This window comes from Pundamilia nyererei, unplaced genomic scaffold (genome assembly GCF_000239375.1).
Source record: "Pundamilia nyererei isolate P.nyererei 1_Seehausen unplaced genomic scaffold, PunNye1.0 scaffold00028, whole genome shotgun sequence".
Taxonomy (NCBI): Eukaryota; Metazoa; Chordata; class Actinopteri; order Cichliformes; family Cichlidae; genus Pundamilia; species Pundamilia nyererei.
The window spans coordinates 2,039,131-2,061,210 of record NW_005187429.1 but is presented as its reverse complement, the minus strand read 5'-3'; the positions used below and the strand labels follow the sequence as shown (position 1 = coordinate 2,061,210).

General features: G+C 40.6%; 1 protein-coding gene across 2 annotated transcripts in view; it reads left to right on the top strand.

The window, feature by feature from the left end:
• fam91a1 (family with sequence similarity 91 member A1) overlaps positions 1-21,484 on the top strand; it is a 25,901-nt gene extending 4,417 nt beyond the window's left edge. Inside the window, exons 5-24 of one of the 2 annotated variants that reach the window (XM_005728379.2) lie at positions 1,946-2,013; positions 2,320-2,433; positions 2,992-3,082; positions 3,537-3,599; positions 4,878-4,984; positions 5,125-5,163; positions 7,315-7,427; positions 7,719-7,828; positions 8,274-8,383; positions 8,639-8,725; positions 8,922-9,051; positions 12,561-12,709; positions 13,364-13,498; positions 15,639-15,752; positions 15,972-16,044; positions 17,535-17,681; positions 18,192-18,293; positions 18,501-18,624; positions 18,735-18,804; positions 20,362-21,484. In XM_005728379.2, the coding sequence (XP_005728436.1) occupies positions 1,946-2,013; positions 2,320-2,433; positions 2,992-3,082; positions 3,537-3,599; positions 4,878-4,984; positions 5,125-5,163; positions 7,315-7,427; positions 7,719-7,828; positions 8,274-8,383; positions 8,639-8,725; positions 8,922-9,051; positions 12,561-12,709; positions 13,364-13,498; positions 15,639-15,752; positions 15,972-16,044; positions 17,535-17,681; positions 18,192-18,293; positions 18,501-18,624; positions 18,735-18,804; positions 20,362-20,547 (2,132 nt within the window). In that variant the 3' untranslated portion in view covers positions 20,548-21,484. Of the gene's footprint in view, positions 1-1,945; positions 2,014-2,319; positions 2,434-2,991; positions 3,083-3,536; positions 3,600-4,877; positions 4,985-5,124; positions 5,164-7,314; positions 7,428-7,718; positions 7,829-8,270; positions 8,384-8,638; positions 8,726-8,921; positions 9,052-12,560; positions 12,710-13,363; positions 13,499-15,638; positions 15,753-15,971; positions 16,045-17,534; positions 17,682-18,191; positions 18,294-18,500; positions 18,625-18,734; positions 18,805-20,361 lie in introns of both variants that reach the window. The other variant, XM_005728378.2, reaches the window with a different exon arrangement.
• Positions 21,485-22,080: the final 596 nt, after the last annotated feature.

Below are 22,080 nucleotides of genomic sequence, written 5' to 3'. Positions count from 1 at the left end.
CCCCCCCCCCCCCCCCCCATTTTTATTAATTAAAAACTGAATACATTTTTATTTTCTATCACTTTTCACACCAAGCAGTTAATCAAGAGAAATAATTGGCAGTTTATTTTACTTAATTTCTACTTCTTTTTTTCTATTTAGGGGAGACAGCTTGTGTAACACATCACATTTGAAAGATAAACTAAAGCAACGTGTCAAAAATGTTTCTCAGAAAATCTGGCTTTTGAAAAGCTGATGATAAAGATGAAGATTGGCACCCTGGCTTTTAGGCATGAGTAGCACATGTTGTTTGTCTCTGTACAGTTTTCTCGACTCATTTTTCTAAGTGTTTTTAGTGTGTTTTGGTTCTTGAATATTGGAGGTTTAAGGCTTCTTAGTAAAACTGCTGTTAATTCTCTCAAAGCCCAAACCCTGCTGTGGTTTTGTTGTTTTATTACAGGAATGCTTTTGTAACCCGCTTATTAAATTTAATAACAAACCTAAATAATTGCTTTGTGTTTCCATAACCAAACCAGAGCATTTCCATGGGTTTTAATTGGCTGGTGTAAATGCCATTTAATTATAATGAAAATTGCTTTTCCCCCTAAAAAATGGCCTCATTTCTGAGGACCCGCGTTTCTGGGAAATGACTGTGGAGCCTGATTAAAATTAGTTAAAAGTCACGGGCACTGGTTGTGATCTTTGATTTTTAGTTGTCAGCTGAAATGGGCTTTGGTGTTGACTAGTGAGTGGCTGAGTCCTGGCAGTGCAGGACCTTCATGCCGTGGAAGCAGAAGGCCGCCAGCAGGTGATCGTAGCCGTACTCGGAGGGGCCTCACTCCACTAATCTCTCTGGAGGAAGTCTGGAAGTGTGTCATGCAGAAGTGGGAGGATGGAGAGGCAGTGAGAGTGTGTGAGAGAGAGTTTTACGTGGGTGGATGTTTGTGTGTTGTGTCTGTGTCTCAGTGTAGCAGCAGGGTGCAAGTGTAGGATTCTGCGATCTTACTCGTTCCTGTTTGCGTTGGCACCTGTCCCAGCACGTTTTACTCTGCCCCCTGCAACCCAGCGCAGCACAGGGGAGGGGACGAGGTGGGAGTTTTAGACAAATTTGAATATTTTAGTGTAACATGAAACTTTTTGCTACATGGCCCAGAATTTCCTCAGATTCAGAAAAAATGTGTTCGTTTGATTAGAAATAAATATGCACGCACACGCTTACTCTTGTTATCTCTGTCTGCCGGTTGGGGGATGGATTGTGTGTGTGTGCCTGTGTGTGTGTTTGTGTGCTTGTGTGTGTGTGTGTGTGTCAGGCAGTTGTATTGGAGAAGGTTTGTTGGACTTGTTTGGGATTTGTTTGGACTTGCACAAACTTTGAACAAACCTCATGAGGGTTTTTTACTGAAATAACTTTTATTGAAAGAAGTTGGAAAAACACTAAAAAGGAACTGATTCTCAAACTTTCCTTCTTGACGAACGTCTTAGGTCTTACGTCTGTAATTACAAGAAGCCAGACTGAATATTGCTGGATCATTGCAGCCAGGTTAGACTGGACAAAAGTACTGAGCCTCCTACACATTACACCGACAGGAGCTGCTCAGCCATGGAGATCCATGCCAGGAAGCTCCTGGTGCACGGTTATTGTGCTGATTTTAATGTCAGAGGAGGTTTAAAACGGCAGTTACTGATTCAGGAGAGCGTTGGTGACTTTTATGCACCATGTGCCTCTGCACTCTTGTTCCTAAAAACGTCCACGTTGCAATAATACCACTTATAACTGACTGTTGAACATTTAGGGGGGAATAAATTTCAGAAAGTGACTTGTTGCAAATCCAATAATAAAAGTACCACATTTAAATTTAGTGAACTCTTTTGGGAAACTCATTCCTTCACAATTTTTGGTAAAGGCAGACTTGATTTTATACACCTGTGATAAGTTGACTGGCTCATGTTTCCAACCATCCCACAGGTCTAAGGCTACTTGGCATTGGGAGAAACCAGTACATCGACCTGATGAACCAGTGCAGGTCCTCCAAAGTAAGATGTCATTAATATGTATTTTAATGTGTTTTATTACACCTGTGCTCTTTTTAGTCTGTTTAAGCTGAACGAAGCCAGGTATACTTTGCAATCTGGGGCCCAACAGTGTACCATAGATGGTTAGTAAAGTCAGTACGGACTAGCAACTTGAATAAAGTAAATTCTCCTTTTTGCTTTATTTACTTTGATTGCTTGTCCATTAGTTTTTCCATCTTTGTAATTAGAATATTAATATCTTTAACTTTTCTCACTTCACCTGCTATTTGCTGAGCCCTCTTTAATAATCTTTGTCTCCACCTTTAGAAATTTTTCCGCAGGAAAACAGCACGGGACCTACTGCCGGCCAAACCAGTCGAGATCTCCGTGGAGCCGTGGTGGGTGGCACAGACAGGCTACATCACCGAGGACGACATAAGGGTGCGACAGAAATTTGACTCTTTTCTTCTTGATTTGTTTCAGTTAAATAATGTACAATAAGACCCTGTCATTTTTTTTATAGAAAGCTCAGTGTCAAAAATCACATATTTGTCTCAAGCTCTTTACAGCCGTACAGAATACATACAGCGATGTGGTTTAAGGTACAGACAGGCCAAAGAAACCTGGGTGAACATAGGTAGGGAGGATGAGAAAGCTTGGATCCTCATGTTGGAAGTTTAGCGTAATTCTGTCTGTTTAGATGTTTATGTGCCATAGGAAGGATAACATACACATGAAGAGAAGAAGAAACAACATGAAATGAGTGTAGTGAAGACGGTGAAGAATTACTGGTGTAATGTTTTTGTTTTCAACCTAAAACATAAATGAGCGAATTCTTCTAACAATTCTTTTTTCCACAAGAAAAATAAAGAAACAGAAATCAACACATAATATAAAGTTGGATTACCATGGGTGCTTTTTTAAAAAACCCTTTTTTGAAGCATATTTCTGTGGTACAGGTGTGTGCTAATGTCATCTGTTTACTGGATCAACTTGCAGATCTGTTCTCCCGCTGAGAAGAAAGCCATTGATAAGATGATAGATTCTGGTCCTCAGCTGGCAGGATCCATGGAGTACAACGTGGTCTTAAGTGAGCAAAATACTCAGTTCTATTTGCTCGTGCTCAACCATAAATTAGGTGGCAAATGTTTAAATCTTGTTAGTTGTTTATAGTAAGAACAGATTCAGTCTTACCTCAGTGTGTTGGACTGATTTTCGGAGGTGAAACACAGGGATGAAGGTTGTGTTCTTGCAACTTAGATGCCAATTAGAGATCAGTTTGAGTGTGATGAACCTCTACACAGGAGTGCTGGTAACTGAGTGGCAACAAATAGAATAAAATGCACTGAGACGCTTTGCAATCTGAATATGTGTAGATATTCTGATGAGATTTTTATTGGGTTGAGGTTTTTCCAGCATACTATTATTCTACTCTGATGAAGCAGTAACTGCACAGGTTCTGTCATAATATTAGTTTCCACATGGAAATAGCAACAGCAAATATACAAAGAGAGTATTTTATACTGTTTTTTTCTCTGCTGTAGGCTTGTACAACCGGGGATTCATCTACTTAGATGTTCCCATATCTGATGACAGCTGCATCTCAGGTACGTGTGTGTGTGTTTGTGTTTAAACATCCCTTTTCTATTTGCTGTCGAAATATTGAACATAAATGAAATGCTAAAAGCTAAATAAGTATTATGGGAATGAATTTGCACTGATCTGAAATCACGTGTTATAAGAGTATTACAGACACAGTACTGTGCAAACGTTTCAAGCTAACCTGAGTTTCTTTATGTTTTTCTTAAAGAAACCAGATTTTCTTATAATTTTTCAAGTGATTTTTAAGAAACAATTCTCGAGGCTCTCTGGCAAAAGTTTTTCTTTTGGACATTGGCAGCTTTTTCACTTATTTTTACTCCAGTCCTTGTAACTGACCATTTTCAGCAGAATGCATTTGTTTGTTAAGACACTTAACACCTGATCTGTGAATCATTCAAGCACAAAAAAAGCATCTTACTGAAATATGTGTCTACACGTACCAGGCTGCTGAGCGAAGAGCTAATTTTAAATTGTATCTTTTGTTATTTTGCTACTGTCAGCCTGTCTCAAAAACACTTCTTTTGTTCCCATTTCTATAGTCGAAAAATGAAAAATGTCAAACATGACACAGTTTGACAGACATAAAATAGTGTTTTTGCACCAACAAGATGATTCCCAAACAACTATTAGCTGAAAACCTGACATATCCCAGCATGAGACGAACAATATCTTCAAGCCATGTCTTTAAGAAATAGCAAAAATCCAGCAAAGACCTGACACAGGACCTGATAGTTGGCATTTCAGTTGATAAATCTACTGCTCACTGAAGCCTCATCAGAAATGGTCTCAGTGGAAGGATAGCTGTCAAATAGGAGGAAAGGCTGAGGTTTGCCAAATTACACAAGAACTGGACTGAAAATCAGTGGCAACAGGTCTGTGATGCTCAAATCAGCGAGGGCTTAAAACACGGTGGAGGCTCTGTTGTGGTAAATTGATGGAATTATAAATCAGATTTTGATCCACCACGCAATTCCATCTAGAAAACATCTGATTGACAAAAGCTTCATTTTTCAGTATGACAGTGACCCCAAACACACTGTCAGTCAAGTAAATTCATAGCTGCATAGAAAAACACACATTGGGAAACACAATCAGGCATGGATTGGCCTCCCCAGAGCTCGGAGCTCAACATTGTTGAAGCAGTGTGGGATCAATGTGGGAAATGAAGAGGTCAGTCCACACGTTTGCACAGTACTGTAGTGTATTTAAAAAGAAGGGAACGGAAACAGTTCTGTGTTTGAAGAGTTGCTGAACAGTTGTTGGTTACTGTTTGTGTCTTTCAGTGCCCCCACTGGAAGGGTTTGTCATGAACCGGGTCCAGGGTGATTACTTTGAAACGCTTCTGTACAAAATCTTTGTGTCCATCGATGAGCAAACAAACGTAGCAGAGGTAGGCTTTAGAAATGTGTTTCATTATCCTCTGGCTGCTGCGATCATAGTAAGAGAGTGTGTGTGTTTGTTTATCGATCAACATTTCAACCAAACACTTTTTTTGTGTCTCCTGATCCTGCCTCCCTCTGCGCTTCCCAGCTGGCAAATGTGTTGGAGATCGACTTGGACTTAGTGAAGGTAGGTATCTGTTCATCCTACTGTAACTGAAGTGCAGTTTTTCAGAAGAGAAATGGGGAAACGGTAGATCTGAGAAATATGTCTTTCAAAATTTTCACAGAAAAATGCAGAAGTGATTTTCTGCGCTTCCACTGTTGCTTTAGAAGAGATTTGTTAAACGTACTTCTTGCTTCTCTTTGTCTGCAAAGACACATGGCAGAGCAGCGTTTAGATTAAATGAAAGAAAGGGAGCAGCTTGTTTTGAAAAATATGTTTTGCTGCATAGGAATAGGAATTTGCTTTTCAAGGATGTGACGTTGTGCCATTTTGTCTGATAAGCAGCTATCACATCGGATCTTTGTTGTCTTGGAATTTCAGAGACTAACTCTGAGGGGGGGGGAAAAGCTTTTGATAATATGTAGCCAAGTGAGGAGACATTTCAGCACAATTTGGCCGTTTCGGTTTGGATACACACTCACGCAGACGTGTATTTGAGTACCACGATTAGATCTATCATGACCCATGACTCCACCAGAGGGGCTGAGCGGCATCATTCCTGTTGAATTGCTGCTCCAGATGCACTCCATCATCACTTGGTCCCATCTCATTGGTGCAACTGAAAAGCAGCACTTAGGAGAAGTGGTTGAAGGCAGCGATTTAAAGCGAGTCTCCAGCAGAAGGCCTGTAGCTTCTGAGATGATTGAGATGTCTGAGAAGTCTCCATTGTGCAGAAACTTTTCCCATCCTGACTTGAGTTTGAACTTTCCTCCTGTGCAATAACCACTTCGTGGCCTAAGTCATTTGAAAGAAACTTCCTCCCAGGGCCTCTTTTGATATGATAAGAGGATGACTAGTTGACCTCAGCCTGCACCTCTTGGGTGTAAAGGTGTGAAAAGCAGTCAAGCTCACTGTGCTCATGTCTGAGTAAAAGACTTAACAGCATGGCGAGTTGATGACTGTAGAAGTGGAGGAAATAATGAAAAGGCCAGACAGCTGTACAGTACAGCTGTACTACCTTTCTTTTTTCTCCAGTTTTTGAGACCAGTTGAGTCAGCAGCCAGTAATTGCTTTCTTTTCTCCCTAAGAGCATCATCCAAAAGACTATTCAGATTGCTTTTAGTCACTTTGAGACTCTCACAAGGCATCTCTGTTTACAGTATAATTTGACAATGTAATTTCAAATCCTCTTAAAGCCATTCAAACTGAGGGGGTTGGTTTTCTTGGGCTACACGTTTTTATGACATTTGTCCATCTTTGCACTGAAACGGTTGACTTTTTTTTGACAATACAGTTGTTTTTTTCAGGATTTTTAATTTACTGTTGATATTTAGATTAAAATGTTAAATGAGGTCTGATTTAAAATATCTTGCTAATAAACTCTTTAAAAGTTTGTAATTTGTATGGATATAACTGCCTGAACCTAGACAGCGTAGTTTTGAGTTACTCTTACTACTGCAGGGTGGATTTCTGTACTTGAAAAGAAAATTTAGTCAGAAAAATGTCAGCGGTAAAGCTAAGGGCGATGTTGTCATCAGAGATTGCACCATCGCACAATACGGGAAGAAATGTTTCCCAGAAGAGAGAGATAAAAATACCAAATTTTCTGGTGACGGTCTCAAGACATTTTAGAGCAAAATCTGTAACCCACTTTTCTTCTTTCCTTACCTTATTATTGCATCTCTCTCTGTTGTATCACTATCACACTCAACAACCACTTCTTTAGATACACTTTCCCAGCACTTGGTTGGACTTCGTTTGCTTTCAGAACAGCCTTAATGGCAGTAAAGGGTTTTGCATGGTTAGCAGCAATAATCAGATGTGTGGTGTTTAAATAAGGCTTAGTGGGTCTAAAGCATCCAAAGTAAGCCACAAAGTCTCCCCTACACAATTACATCATCGCCACCAGCCTGAACCCTTACAAAGCAGGATGGATCCATGCTCTCATGTTGTTTACACCAAATTCTCACCCTACCATCTGAATGTCACAGCAGAAATCGAGGCTCATTAAACCAGGAAACATTTTTCCATACATGCGTTACGTGTCTGCCATGTGACTGGGAGCAGTTAAACAGGTGTACCTAATAAAGTGGCTGATAAGTTTACATATGGTTTCAGATATGTTATTTGTGGGATCAAGCATCATTTGCGTGTGCTTCTCCTGTGTTTTATCAGAACGCAGTGTCCATGTACTGTCGCCTCGGCTTCGCCGTGAAGAAAGGTCAGGTGTTCAGCTCAGACCAGCTCCACCCCACCTGGAAGAACGCCCCATCTGTTAACAGGCTCAAGTATGTGTTGTCATCGGTCAGTCAGCGAAACACCATCTGAAACCTCAGTGTAGTGCAATTTGTTGAAATACATTTTTACATTTACACAGTTGAGCACACGAAAAACCAACATTTTAATGGAAGCTTCGAGCGTTTGAGACTCCAGAAACCGCCACACACCAACGTTATTCTTATAAAAATTCCATGCCATCAATGTTTAATGAGTTTTAATTTCCCCAGCTTTAGGACATGATGAATGTGATGGGGTGACAGTGTCCTTTATGTACTGTGTACTGTTATGTACTGTTGTAGGAGCACTATGGACCCCCAGAAGATGCTGCTGTCCTGGGAGCAGGGCAGTCCTGTAATGGAGGGAGGCTCCTCAGCCACAGATACAGACACCACTAGCCTGGAAGACCAAGGTCTGTATACACACACACAGGCATATTCTGCAATGTATGCAAATGTTGATGTGCGCACACGGAGCACTTTATGATTTGAGTTTGAAGCAGCAGTGTTAATTAATCCCTAAGAAAGCTCAGTCATGTTTCTGAAACTCATTCTCACATTAATAGGTGTTTCTCTAAAACATTCTCATATTTAAACTGATTTTAACTTTGTTTTACATGTTAAGGTGGCACTGTTAAATTTGCGTTAGTGGATATTGTCATATAAGTGACTGTTGATCAATCACATCTCCATGTAAATCAGGCCTGTTTGATAGAGAGAGGCTTTAGTTTTCGTCTTCTAAATGCAGTTAATCATAAAAACACTAGTTTTAAAAGAATAACTCGCATGTAGCTGTGCTGTTAGACTTGCTGCAGTATGCATGAGTGGTACAGCATATTTTTTATGTCTCTGTAGCAGACACAGGTAGCGTTAGCAGCCTGAGCATCCCAGTTGCACCCACCAAGAGGATCGCCTTCCTTTTTGACTCGACCCTTACAGCCTTCCTGATGATGGGCAACTTATCGCCGGTAAGTGAAAGAGTGTGGACGTGAAGGCTTCGCATCAGTGGAAGTGGGGTAGGGTGGGGTAACAAGCATAAGATAAAGATAGTGGCTGTGCTGTGATCTCAGAGGGAAAATATTCATCAATGCAGTGTTGCTCATGCATGTGAGTTCTGCTGCTCGCTGAATGGTGCAGAGGGATGTTTGCCTCAGTCTGAAGTATAATATGAGTGTACTTTTTATTTTAGTTTGGAAAAGTAAAATCTGTTGTCATGCTATCAGAACCTGAAGAGTCATGCTGTGACCATGTTTGAAGTGGGCAAACTGTCGGATGAGACTCTCGACAGCTTCCTGGCTGAGCTGGAGAAGGTGAGACCAGAAATCAGAATTTCTTTCTTGTTTGCAGAAAATCTCTCATCAAAAACTTAGCTTAAATTGAGAGGATGCTAACTAGGTGCAACAAATACACATGTATGTACAGACATCAAACACTACATGCAGACATCTGAATACAGTCACACAAACTCTGAGTTGGAACTTCTCCACTCGTTTCTGTTTCTCTCAGGTGGAGAGCACAGCAGAGGGCGAGGCTCAGCGTTACTTTGACCACGCTCTGACCCTGAAAAACACCATTCTCTTCTTGCGCTACAACAAAGAACTCACTCAGGACCAGGGACCTGATATTCCAAACATAGGTAATTATGCAGTTACACCGCCTTTATTTTCAAATGAGCACTTTGACGAGGACACGGGGTCTGTTACCAGTCACCCGTCCATCCCCAGTTTACAAGACTGGCTACCCTTCTTACAGTGTTGGTCAGATTTTAGTAAAAATTGTATACAGTGATCATCCAATGGGTCTTCATCCAGAAGTGTGCTCAAAGGCAAGGTCACTTTTGTTATTTTAAGGACAATTACCTATGAACTGTGGTCGATTGTGAGCTAAATGAGTTACTATCTATAATATAGAGCAGGGCGATATGACCAAAAATATTTATAACGATATACATTTGAAAATTTGCGATAACGATATAACTGACGCTAGACAAAATACTTTACAACTCCTCAACTTTATTAGTGCAAAAAACCCCATCAATGTATTTTCACTTAAACAAGCTGCTGTTTTTTAAGTGCATTAAAGTTATATAAAAAATTAACTGACTCCTCGCTGACAGTTTAACCAAAAGGCATTTCCAGTGGAAACTGGCTGACATATCCTCAGCATAACCACGTATAATATCCACAAAACTTAAAAAGAGGTTATACACACACAATACGGTAATATTATGTTGAAGCACAGTACGTATCACTCCGCGAGACTCCTGCCTACGATAGCTGTAAAGCTCCAACAATCCATCAAGAGGTGCGGCTTCGTAGCTTAGCAAAGTCGTACTGATACATTTGACAGATTTTCGAGCGCCGTGTACCACATAAAGTCGTTTCGAGGTCAGTAAACACAACCACAATTCATACATAAGGCACACGGGATTATAAGGGGCACTGTTGATTTTCAGAAAAATCAAAGGATTGATTTTAAGTGTTCCGTATTTTCCAAAAAACACGGTAGTAACGACGGCCCGCTAGCATGCTCTACCAAAAATAGCGCTTTGTTGTGTATCTGACGGACGAAAGCTAAACCAGTTCCACACCACTGAAGTTGCAGCATTTTTACAAACCAGTTCCATCCGTTTCATTCAACGATCCACTTTCGCTCTCCTCATTGCCCAACATTACACCGGTATTACCGTGAACGGTATGATATGGCCCAGCCCTACTATAATATATTGATTTTGTTGTTTCAGTATCATGGAGAGAAACCTGTTCAGTATCTTTGCTTTTGGCACGCATGAACTGAAACACCAAAACTCTGATTATTAGATGACCTTATCTACAGCTACAGTTACATCCATATAATTACTGTTATAATTATAGTGGTGGATGCTCATTATCATTGTGAGCCAGAATCTCAGGATTCAGCCTGCTTTAAATATTTGGTTTCACACAGCTTTTGTTTTTTTCTTTACTCTTAAATCATAATAATGGGATAGAAGGGCGAGATGGCCCTAATGTGGTCATCTCAGGGATCAGGTCTCATAGCTCTGGCTGTAATTGGCTAATCCTCTCAAACCTTCTGTTTACAAGTGTCAGCCACAAAGATGGTTTACAGGAAGAAGAGCTAAGCAGCTTTTTTCAGATAAAATGAGCTGAGCTGCACCGAAGTCGGTTATAAAATAAACAATGATTATTTTTAATATCAAATATTAAAGTTACGCTGTCATAATAGGGTCTAAAAACAAAAGCACTGAGCTTGAAGTAATAAGCTCCTTTTTAATGTGACACAGTGTAACTTTGAAGTGCATCAGTGGTTCTGGTGGTCTGTTTTCAGCTGATCAGGAGTTCATGTTTTTATCCTGACTCTGTTACCTAAGAAAGTACTCTGAGCTGCTGTGACTGCAGTTATAGAAAATGGTAAATGTCTTCCATTCAGCAACTTGTTCTGTGATCTCAGGAAATCAATACATGATTACTTTTTTGCTGGTTGTGCTGGTTGTGCTGCTTTTGGCTGGCATCTCTCACTATTGTCTCTTTTGGCCCTCACTGCTGTCTCTTAAATATGCTCACAGAAAATACTGAAGACAACGGCATACTATGTACACAGAGTAAACCTTTATTGTTCAGCTTGTGTCTCTAGAGGGAGCAGAAGAGAGTATGTCCTCCAGCTTCGACAAAGCAAGCCTCTGAGTTTCTGCGTAGCTTCCATTGCGCCACCAGATGCTGTTTGTTTGGTTTGGCCGTGTGCCTCCTTTCTGATTGTCTTATCTTTGTGTGCTCCTCATGCTGCTGCTGCTCAGCTGAGGAGTGAGAGCAGTAAGAGCCTGCTGGCTGAAGCTAAACTAATCCCCCAAAGAGTCTAATGATCATTGTTAATTTGGGAAGTGAAGGAAATTTGTCAAGCAAAGAAAAAAAACACATTTGGTAAAGTCAGAGGAGATTTTTTTTTTTTTTAAATTATTGGACCAGCCATTCATAACTGTATTAGAATGAAGAGAATAGAAAGTTGAAGTGTGCGTGCCATTTTCCATGTTACAGGTGTAGTTAATGATGAGTTATTATGGCGGTAAATCACTTTTTACAACAAAACACTCAGAAACAATTGATACTGTCAGAACGAACATTTGCAAATCTTGTAGATTATTAATCCCCGTTTTGTTAATTAAATATAAGTCACTTTATGTATCTTTGAAATTATTTATCTTTCACCCCTTTTTAAAATCTATTTTGGGGGATTTCTAGCCTTTTTTTTTTGTGATCAGACAGTAGAGAGAATGCAGTAAAGCTTGGATAAAGACCAGGGGGAAGGCACGGCAGTAAATGGTGTTTGGACGGATGCAAACCTGGGCTTGTGCATTGGTCTTATGGCACATGGATCGTCTGCTCACCTAGTCAGCTAAACCAGCCCTCCTGTCTTTCACCCTTTAATATCATAGACATCTCTTAGATTCAATAGGTTCCACTGCAAGATACAAGGATTTTAAATCCAAGGATGCCAAAAATATCCTTTGAAAACTTAAGCAAGAAAAAAAACTTTGCTCTGTTCAATCATCACATTATTGTCTAAAGCATCCACACTTAGAAATAACTATTCAAGCCCCCTTTTTTTTTTTTTTCAAAGGAATAGTAAACAGTTTAGGACACATGATTACCAGTTTTTTCACTGAAGATTAGCTAAAAAGATCCTTCAGCCTATGGTTTCTAAGGTATTCCTGTGCCAGATGAGAGATATAATCCCTCGAGGAAGTTCTGAAAATCTCCAGATCTCAGCCCAGCTGGATGCATCTGGAAAATCTCCAAAGAAGAACAGTCAGGAGGCATCCTAATCAGATGGCCTCTGCTCCATGCTTTCCAAGCTCATCACCCTATCTATACAGCTGAGCCCAGCTACCCTACAAGGCCAACTCTTATTTTGCTCATTTATATCTGTAATCCCATTATTTTAGTCACTACCCACAGTGCATGATGACAGAGCATGGTTGGAACAAAGCTCCCAGTTCATCATAACAGTCCGGTGGAGTGCAAATTTTTTGCTGTGGCGTTAAGAAATACTCTATCCTGAGACAACACTACAAATTTAATGCGCATAAACATTTGCATTAGCCTGTTTAGGAAGTAAGTCAGGATTTTCTCATGTTTTTCCTCTCACTAGGTTTCCCCTTGGACATGTTGCGCTGTGAGAGCCTGCTGGGTCTAGACCAGGCCACCTGCAGCCGCGTCCTCAACAAGAACTACAAGCTGCTGGTCTCGATGGCACCGCTCAGCAACGAGATCAGACCCATCAGCAGCTGCACCCCTCAGGTATGATGCCTGGAAGGAAGGAGAGCAGAAGGGCTGCTATTTGGCATGCTGGGATGTTTGGGTACATGTCGAGTGCGTTTATGTGTGTGTGTGTTTGTGTTCTAGCTGACAGTTAATGAGTTTGTCCGTTTGGTTGTGTTTGCCTTCTCTTGTAGTGTACACACTCATGCGCTCGGGATTGATTTGTGATTGTGTGTGTGCTCCGAGTGCTCAGCCTGCAGTTGCCCCAACAACAAGGCTACACATAGAGAAAAGGGAAGGAAAGGAGGCGAGGCTCACCAGTAATTCCTCTGCCTGGCCACACTCCAGCTTTCTAGCTGAGCTCAGAGAGACAGAGGGAAAGAAGTTAAACTCTTGTTGTGCCGTTCACGCTGCTGCTTATTCTAACACTGCTGGGACTCAGTGAAGTGGAATTTACCAAATTCTTGTCTTTGTTTTCTTCTCACGTCTCTAATAGCAGCTTCAGTTTCCCCTCAGACAGAAGAACAACACGGACGCAATTATTGTCATGCGCCTGTGTTATTTTTTTTAGGTTGATGTGAAGTGTGAGTTTATACGAGGAATGAGATGGGAAAACTGCCCAGTGTGCATGCGTTAGTTCTGCTTCTGTAAACTTATGTATGAGTGCGTGTGTGTTTTTGTTTCTCCTTGTAGCACATTGGCCCAGCCATCCCTGAGGTGAGCTCCATCTGGTTCAAGCTGTACCTGTATCATGTGACTGGCCAAGGCCCGCCGTCTTTGCTGCTCTCCAAAGGCTCCAGGCTCCGCAAGCTGCCGGACATTTTCCAGGTTTGTCCAAACTAATGATTAATCAGGTGTTTAAGTCAGAGGCGTAGAGACACGGTCTAGTCAGATTAAAAAACCGCAGTACTGTGTTGGACCAGCAGTTGGCTGAGTCACATTTTCACTCATCTTTTAAAACCTACCCTCTCAAATCTTTGACCTTCAGTGAGTCGGAAGGACGGGTAATCAGAGCGCTGGCTAGCTCTTTTCTAAACAAAGGCTCTCGTGGACCTTGGTCATATCTCACTGTAAACCTGCATTTTTCTCTTCAAAGGCTTCCTACTGGTTGTGGGATTTGTTTTAATAGCTCTGGGATTGTGAGACAAGGACCTAATGATGACTTGATACAGTAGATTCTCAGGGGAAGATGTGTAATGTCATGCAAATGGACCTATTAGACCATAGCTTGCATGCATGTATTTTTGCACCTTTTATCTACATGTCTCTTAATTTGTTGGTGTTTCAATAGGTTCAGAAAACATGCAAAATATTTTTAATGGGTCATTGTAACACTAATGACCTAGTTTTAAGGCAAATGCTAACTAGGAAAGGTAAGAAAGTAGAAATGCTGCAGCTTCATCCAGCCAGCCAGCCAGCCAGCCAGCCAGCCAGCCAGCAGGTTGACAGTCTGTTGCAGGGCTAACACTTAACATGTAATAAGAATCATGTGAAAGCAATTTTTGATTTTTTGGGAATTTCAAATTGACTGTGGAAGGACAGAGAGTTTCCATAGGAGAACCAGGTTATCTCACGCTGGGATAACATATGGAGTAGAGGCTTGCGGGGGTAAATAAGAAAACTTTTTAAGGGATTTTTGCCTTAAAACGATCTCACAGTCCTGTGAAAAACTGAGTACACTCTTACTGCTTTCACAGGTGATAAGAGTGTAAGTTGTAGCCAGGTGCTTCTAATCAAATGCACTTGATTAACTGATCATCAGCAAGTGTGAGTGTATTCATAAAAGCTGAAGTTTTGGCAGCTTGCTGGTCTGAAGCATTCTGGAGTGTGTTAACCTGAATCCTCCAGTGCCACAGCCCTTCGGGGAGAGTACAGTATTTAAACTCCTCTGTAGCAAACTATTCCAGAGTCAGATGCGAGACTATCTGTCTGACAGCTAAAGCTTGGCTGAAATTGGGTCATGTAACAGGACAATGTTCCAAAGCGCAGCAGGAAATCTACAACAAAATGACTGAAAAAGAAAATAACCAATGTGCTGCAATGACCCAGTCAAAGTCCAGACCTCAAGCTGATTGAAATTTAGGACCTTAAAAGAGCTGTGCATAAATAAATATCCATAAATCTCAATGAACTGAAACAACGTTGTAAAGAAGAGTCGGGCAAAATTCCTCCGTAATGAAAAGAGAAGCTGATGAAGTGACACAGACTGCAAAGTCTGAAGTGCCGTTTGGTGTTGAGCCCTGTGTGTGAGTCTGTTGATCAAAGGAGAGACTGGGCCATCTTGAGATTGTCACTGAAGAGCGAAGGGTGGAGGAACTGAGTTGGTTGTTTGTTTGCTCTGCCTTCTCATGGCAGTGCAGGAAGTTACACATTTAAACAATTTTAAATGTGTAACTTCCTGTCCATAAGTCACTTATGGACTGAAAATAATTAACCAGAGACATGAGAATAACACCTTAATTTCATTTAAAAGCTCTCTCTCAGTTTGAGAGAGCCAAACAAAATCCTTGGCATGTGAAATCAGCCGCAGGGTGGAACCTTGATTAATTTAACCGGCTAATATTGACCTAGTGGGAGGTTGACAAGATGGCATGACAGTTGAACTAGAAGAAAATCGTGTTTCCTCTTATTCTTTTTTGTTTTTCGATCTTCTAAATTAAACAAAAACTGGTAGATGGTTCAACTGAGATGCTGTCCTACATGTAGAAACCTGTATTTACATTTACATAAACAATAAAGCTATTTTGGGGCAAAAAGAAGTGTAAAATTGCAAACCTATCTCCACTTTTACACATCTACTATCATTTATTAGAATTTATTATGATTTATAAAGCTTTATGTTAAATAAAATGTGTTTTTCTTCATATTATTATTTTTTGTCCAGTTTGTTGAAAGCTGCTTTGGAAAAATCTGATGATGAGTGAAGTTATTCATTTCTGAATCCCTTGAACCATTTCTCTCTCTTCAGGTCTATGACAGGTTATTGATAACTTCCTGGGGTCACGACCCTGGAGTGGTCCCTACATCCAACGTGCTGACAATGCTTAACGATGCCCTTACACACTCTGCTGTTCTCATCCAGGTAAACTCACTCAGATGAGGCTGATTTTTCTATGTCATTGTCTTAAACCTCATTTAAGTTGAGAGGATAAAATATTGCCTTTAATACCAGATTATTTAACGTAATATTCATTTAATGCTGTCTGATGACATTTTTGTACGTTTTCTACCAACTCTTGCTGTGTTTGTGTATAAATGTGCACTGATTGTAATTTAAACTACATGTGCATGTAATCCACAGGGTCATGGTATGCATGGGCATGGAGAAACGGTGCACATCCCATTCCCTTTTGATGAGGAGGATCTGAAGGGAGGTAAGAACCTGTCTGTGCATAAACTATTGTTTTGATATAGCAGCTTTCAAATAGCCAACCTGCATTTAACCATAATGAAGAGTCCTGTTTTACTGAGTCAGACAAAATGTTAAAAAATGACATTTTCTTGGCTCAAAATGGACCTTTGGAGACTGACTTTGCACAGAGGCGCGACTGTCTCACATGCTGAATCTGTGTTGTGTTATTTTACAGAAATCAAAGCATTTTCTTTTCTATTTTTGATTTAAAGATTTAAAGTTTTTGAATAAATCAAACTGTTTTAAAAACACTGCTAAACATCGGCGAACCATAAGTGTACCTATGCAGAGAAAGCTGTGGCTGTCAAAGAATGAGAGGTGATAGTGAAATAACAGGAGAAAGGGGTTTTTCTCACAAGAAAATAGGAAACCATGAATTTGCTTCACAATAGTATTCTTGACACGCTACTGTTCTCTCCAGAAACGGAAAACTCAAACCCACAGATTGGAGATTAGGAGGCCTCGCAGACTCTTTATTTGATTTCCTATGGCTATTCATGGTGCAGAATAGAACCCCGTCCTACAATTCAGCATATTTCAATAAGATATAAACATTTCAAAAATGGATTTTAACACAATAAAAACCTCAGATATCAGGCCATTTTAAGTTTTTATTGATGTTTTGAAATATGGCTTTTTCCATCTGCTCATTTTTCGTGCTCCTAATGTGACCTTGGGTTCATGTGTTCCAAAGGAAGAGGAAATGTACAAAGTCTTCAGTTTGCTTTTGGTGGACTCGGTGACTCATAGCCAGAAAAGCTGTGGTGTAAGATGCATAGAGGGAATCTGAATCAGATAACAGAACAACCCTGAAAGGCTACTCTTAAATGTAAAGGATGGTCTCTCTACTACTGACGTCCTCTTTAAAGGTGACTCTGAATGTAGCTTAAAAGGGCTGTCAATGAACATTAAATTATTATATAAAAATAAAACGGATTTACGTCTTTCTATTTGCATGTTCGTACTTCCTAACATTACAGAGAGATTAGGTAAAGTGTAGCAATGTGTCCTTGGTTTACAGCCTTAAATTGTTAACTGATAATACTGTTATACTGTATTATACACTAATGATATATCAGCATTGGTATACTTTCACTGGCAGGGTGTGCATAAATTACAAGCATACCTTCAAACTGTGATCTTTTCTCTGCTGACTCAAACATTCACTGTTTTCAGCTTTGAGGGTTTTAACTCATCAAACACTGTTAGATTTTGAATCCTGTAAAATCCCTCTCTTTGTGCATTTGCTTAAAAGTACCATTTAAGTCTCATCCTCCTAATGTGCTTACTGAACAAATGTAACAGGCCAAATGAATAAACACAGTCCATAACAGCCTCATGCAGCAGATAAATTGTGGCCGTATCTTTGCATCGTGTCATTTTGAGTGTTAGCTTTGCCCCGTTTGGTGTTTAACATGATCCCACTGTGTGTGTTGTGTGCCTCCTGTGCAGAGTTCTCCTACTCCAACATGTGCGTGCACAAGGCACTGCAGAAGCTGAAGGAGCATGTGGATCTGGAGCACCAGTGTGGCTACATCACCATGCTCAACTCCAACAACAGGCACCGCCGCAGGCCCAGCGACAGCACAGAGTGCAGAGGTAACAAGAGCTCGCACGTGCACTTTTTTTTTCTTTTTTTTTACGGCTGTGCATGTGAGGGTGCTGGATGGAAAGCATGCCGGGTTGAACTAGCAGTGGTGCATTTACCTGCGATGGCCATAATAGCACTAATGGTGCAGATTGGATAAATATCGCTCACAGTCCAGTTTAATTATGCCGTTTGTCTGCAGAATAGTTTCTTTTATTGTGATTGCCTTTGGTAATGCATATGGATCGAACACTTTTAGCCTTTACCTTCAGATCAGCTGATTGAATCTTGATGTAAATGATCACAAATCTCATTTAACGCGCCAAGTGAAAGATACAACACTGCAGGTCTGATTTTTAACAGATGAATTTCCAATGTAAATCCCGCAAATGGCAAGAAATTATTTTAAAAAAGCTTCTCAGTTGAAGGTCTTATAGGCTTTATTCTAGCTCTCACCATTTACCCACAAACAACACTCAAAAGCCTTAACTGTGACTTAGATTTTGTCACTTCTCTTCCAGGAGACACCCATCTAGGTGGAGGCTTGGACACTAATGGCAGCACTGAGTCCTTTGAGCTTGTGACAGAGGAGAACAACGGTGAAGGCAAAGGAAAGACAGACAGTAAGTGTGTGTTAATTTAATTAGGATATCTCCAGTAGTATTTAATCAGATGTTTGTTAGTTGAAAGTGTTTGGGAAGAATCTAAGAGCTAAAGCTAAAGTGTGACAGAGGCTCCATGCTAAATTCAACACCAAAATGCTCTTGTCAGTGTCTTATGTTGTAATTTGTGTCCATCTTTCCCTTGCCAATCTCTTTTTTCCCCCTCAGCCCTTTCATCTGAAGACGAGTGGGTCCCTCTTGAACTGTGCTTTGGCATGCCCCTCTTCAGCTCTGAGCTCAACCGCAAAGTGTGTCGAAAGATTGCTTCGCACAAGCTCTGCAGCAACGAGAGGTAAAAATCAAAATCAGGCAGCATCCTCTAAAGCTTAACTTTTACATAAAAACTGTGACAGGAGCTTTGACGTGTGTTGATGCTTGACTAAAGATTTGTTGTTGTTTCAGCCTTCAAGAGCTACTCCACTCGAGCCGAAAACTGTCACTCAAGGTGTTGAGCTTCGTTCAGTCATTCCAGGTAAAATCACTTTGCAGTTTCTTCAGGTGTCCGCTTAAGAAATCCTGCTCAAAAGTAAAAGTCTTGGCCAGTGAAAAGAGCAAATGTCAGGTTGACAATAATTTATCCATTTATTTTGATAAACTGTTTAAACTGATTCAGATCGCCACAGTTTGTATCTAAAAAGCGTCCCAGACTGATAATCCATTCAAATGTCCAGTCAAGACACGAGCCACGTGGGCCTTATGAGACAGAAAGAAATATCATAGTAATAACAGGAAAGTACAATGTGGTAAAAATATAAATATGTTGTTTTAGCATAATTAATGTTACTATTTAAGCATTGTTCATTTTCAATTTATTTATATATCGTCAATTCAGAACAGCCTCCTCAAGTTGCTTTAAATTATGTGGTAAGACCCTACAACATTAAACCCCAAACAATCAGGTGATGGGCAGCACTTGGCAGCAGTAGAAAGGAAGTACTCTCTTTAACAGGAAGAGACCTCCAGCATAACCAAGCTCCGGGAGTGGCAATCATCTTCTGTGATTGGTTGGAGGGTCAGAGGGGAAAGAAAAGAGAAAGAACAGAGCTTAGAGAGGAGGACAAAACAAACACGATAAAAGAGGAGATAAAAGTTAATGACATATAAAAATGGCATCCAAATGCACAGGGAGTGAAGAAGAAACTGAATGCAGACTGATTGCAGTGCAACTAAGGAAGGGTTCAGTTTTATGCATAATTAACAACTGTTATTACTTTTAACCTCAGTGCTTTAAAGTGATTCTTATTCACCACTTTAAACACACGTTCACACTCTTCATGAACACTGTTGTGACCCACAGCTAGTTTAGGGAAAAACCTTCAAACAGACCTGTTGTGCTGATTTTCATTCACATTTTAATAGCAATCTCTATTTATTTCTATTTGGCCTTGATATGGCCCCTTAGTCTCATTAAGGCATCTTTCTTCTGATTGGTTGCCCTTGGATGACTATATTAATGGCATCTGTTCTCTTTGTAATCATAAAGAGACAAAAGTAGAAAAAAATGGTCTCAATCAGAGTGTTTTAAGCAGTCTCTAAGCTCGGCTTTCAGCCTTCTGCGATTACTTACACATGCGCTGACCTCATTAGTTGAAGCTTTTGCCAAGTGTAATAGGAGCATCCAACATCGTAATAGTACATATGTGACAGAAAATAAGGAACTGCATAATGGGTCCACTTTAAGTTGGTGTTTATTTAATTTTAGTGATCAATTAAAGACATGAACATTACAATGCAAAACAGGAAGTGGAGCTGGGTGAACATTTAGTGCAAGAAAGAAAGAAAAGACAGAAATTGGAGACGAAGGAAAAAATAAGTGAAGTAATCAGAGCTGAATCAGGGTGTTGCAGCACGAAGGTAACATGATTAAGCGAAAGGATGTGGCAGCAGTATTTACTGGTTGAAATGGTGGGCTGTTTCATGAATCACACAGGAACCCTTCTGCTGGCTTTTCCTCCTATAAAAATATATCCCTGCCCTTCATATCGCTGCCTGGTGTTCTGATCTGTCACCTTTGACCCCGTGTTGGCAGGATGGCAGCCAGCCCTCTGACCTGGACAGCGGCGTGTCCAACCCTCTCAGCCAGCCCCCGCCAGAGTCCGGTGTCCCCCTGCCCGCCCTCAACCTCCTCTTCAAGGACGGGCAGCTGAAGGAATGGAGCGGGCGCGCCCCTCCTCCTCTAGACATCTCAGCCCTGCAGAAAGACCAACTGACATAAAGCATCAGCAAAACTTCCAGATTTAGGAACGAGGAAGCAGCGTCCCAACAAAGGGGGCTAATGTCTTTTCGCAGCGTCACGTCTCACTGTGGAAATTCCTGTTCGTGGTTCCAGCCCTGCATCTTTAAATCCAGTCACAAGGAAACTCCCTTATTCGTAAGCCCCGCCTTCTTGTCCATCAGTATCCAGTCATAGGATAATTGGCCCCGTCAGCACTTTGTCATTCACCTACTGTATGAGGAATCATCGACACTAGTACCAACCCTCTTTGCTGTCCTCCTTCCCTCCCCTCTGTGATTCCTCGTATTCGTAGCAAGGCAGTGTTATCTGTTGGAGTGGTGCTATTATCACACTATATCACAGCGATGCAGGTAAACATCATTTAACCTGGAAGACCATCTAACTGGAAACAAATGCGCTGTTTTCCCACTGACTCCACCCCACCCCCCACCCCTTCAGTCGATGGATGTTTTGTGACCCTTGAGAGCAGAGTGTAAAATGGTTAATATTGCATAGATGTTCTAAAAAAAAAAGAAAAAAAGACCTATAAAATAAACATTAAAGTGTTGAACAGACTTCTTCAGGAATCATTTGACAATATGCATATTCTAGGACCAATTCTTTGGACTTTAACCAGGTTGATAAGACCCCGCTGCCTCCCTGTATTGTCTCATGTTAAGTGATCTAATGCATGATACTATTGCACAAAAAAATCTTTCCTCTTTACTTGTAATCAATATTTGGGGCATTTATTATTTGCACTGTGCAGGATTTCTTCAAACCTGTGGATGAAGTAACATCATGTAATTTTTTTTTTTTTTAAATGTTGGCTCATTTGTAGTGTGCACGTGATTTTAGAGCTCACCAAAAGGAAAGTGTCATACGAGGCATCTGAGAAACTGCGTTTTTTTTTTTTTAATCCATTAGAGAACACCAAAGACCTTATTTCTTTATAATGATTTATTTTCTTTTTACTCCTTTCTCTGTTCTTTTATTTTGGTGTTGCCTTATTATTTTCAGCCAATCAAAAACTACCAGGTCTGGGATCATATCTCCTGATTTTTTTTATTTCCTTTTTTGGGGGGTTGTTTTTTTTAAATCTCACAAGTTTCTTTCTTTTTTTTTAAAATTGTTAATATGCATTCGATGTAGTGTGTCTAACTAATAAAAATTACCAACGTCGGATCAAAAAACCTGCCAGCCATTATCAAGAATTTGACAAAATGAATCAAACTGAGGCAAACTGAAAAGAATGGGAACAGTTAGCTCTGCGTGTTTGACCCAGGGCTGTTGCCACTGTCGCTTGCCAGCTATCTCTCTCTGCCTCTCTGTGGATCAGCTTTTGTGCGGTGCACTCTTGGCCAGCCTTGCTCACTCTCCAGGGGATTCTGTTTACACCATGTTTTGAAAAAAAATAAGGGGGTTTGTAGTCTAGAGAGAAGGCAACTTTGTTGTGAAGGCTGTTGCAGACCCAGGGGATGGAAATGCTAATGCTTTGCCCAGCATCTCAGAGATGTGATGGCCCAAAAAGTG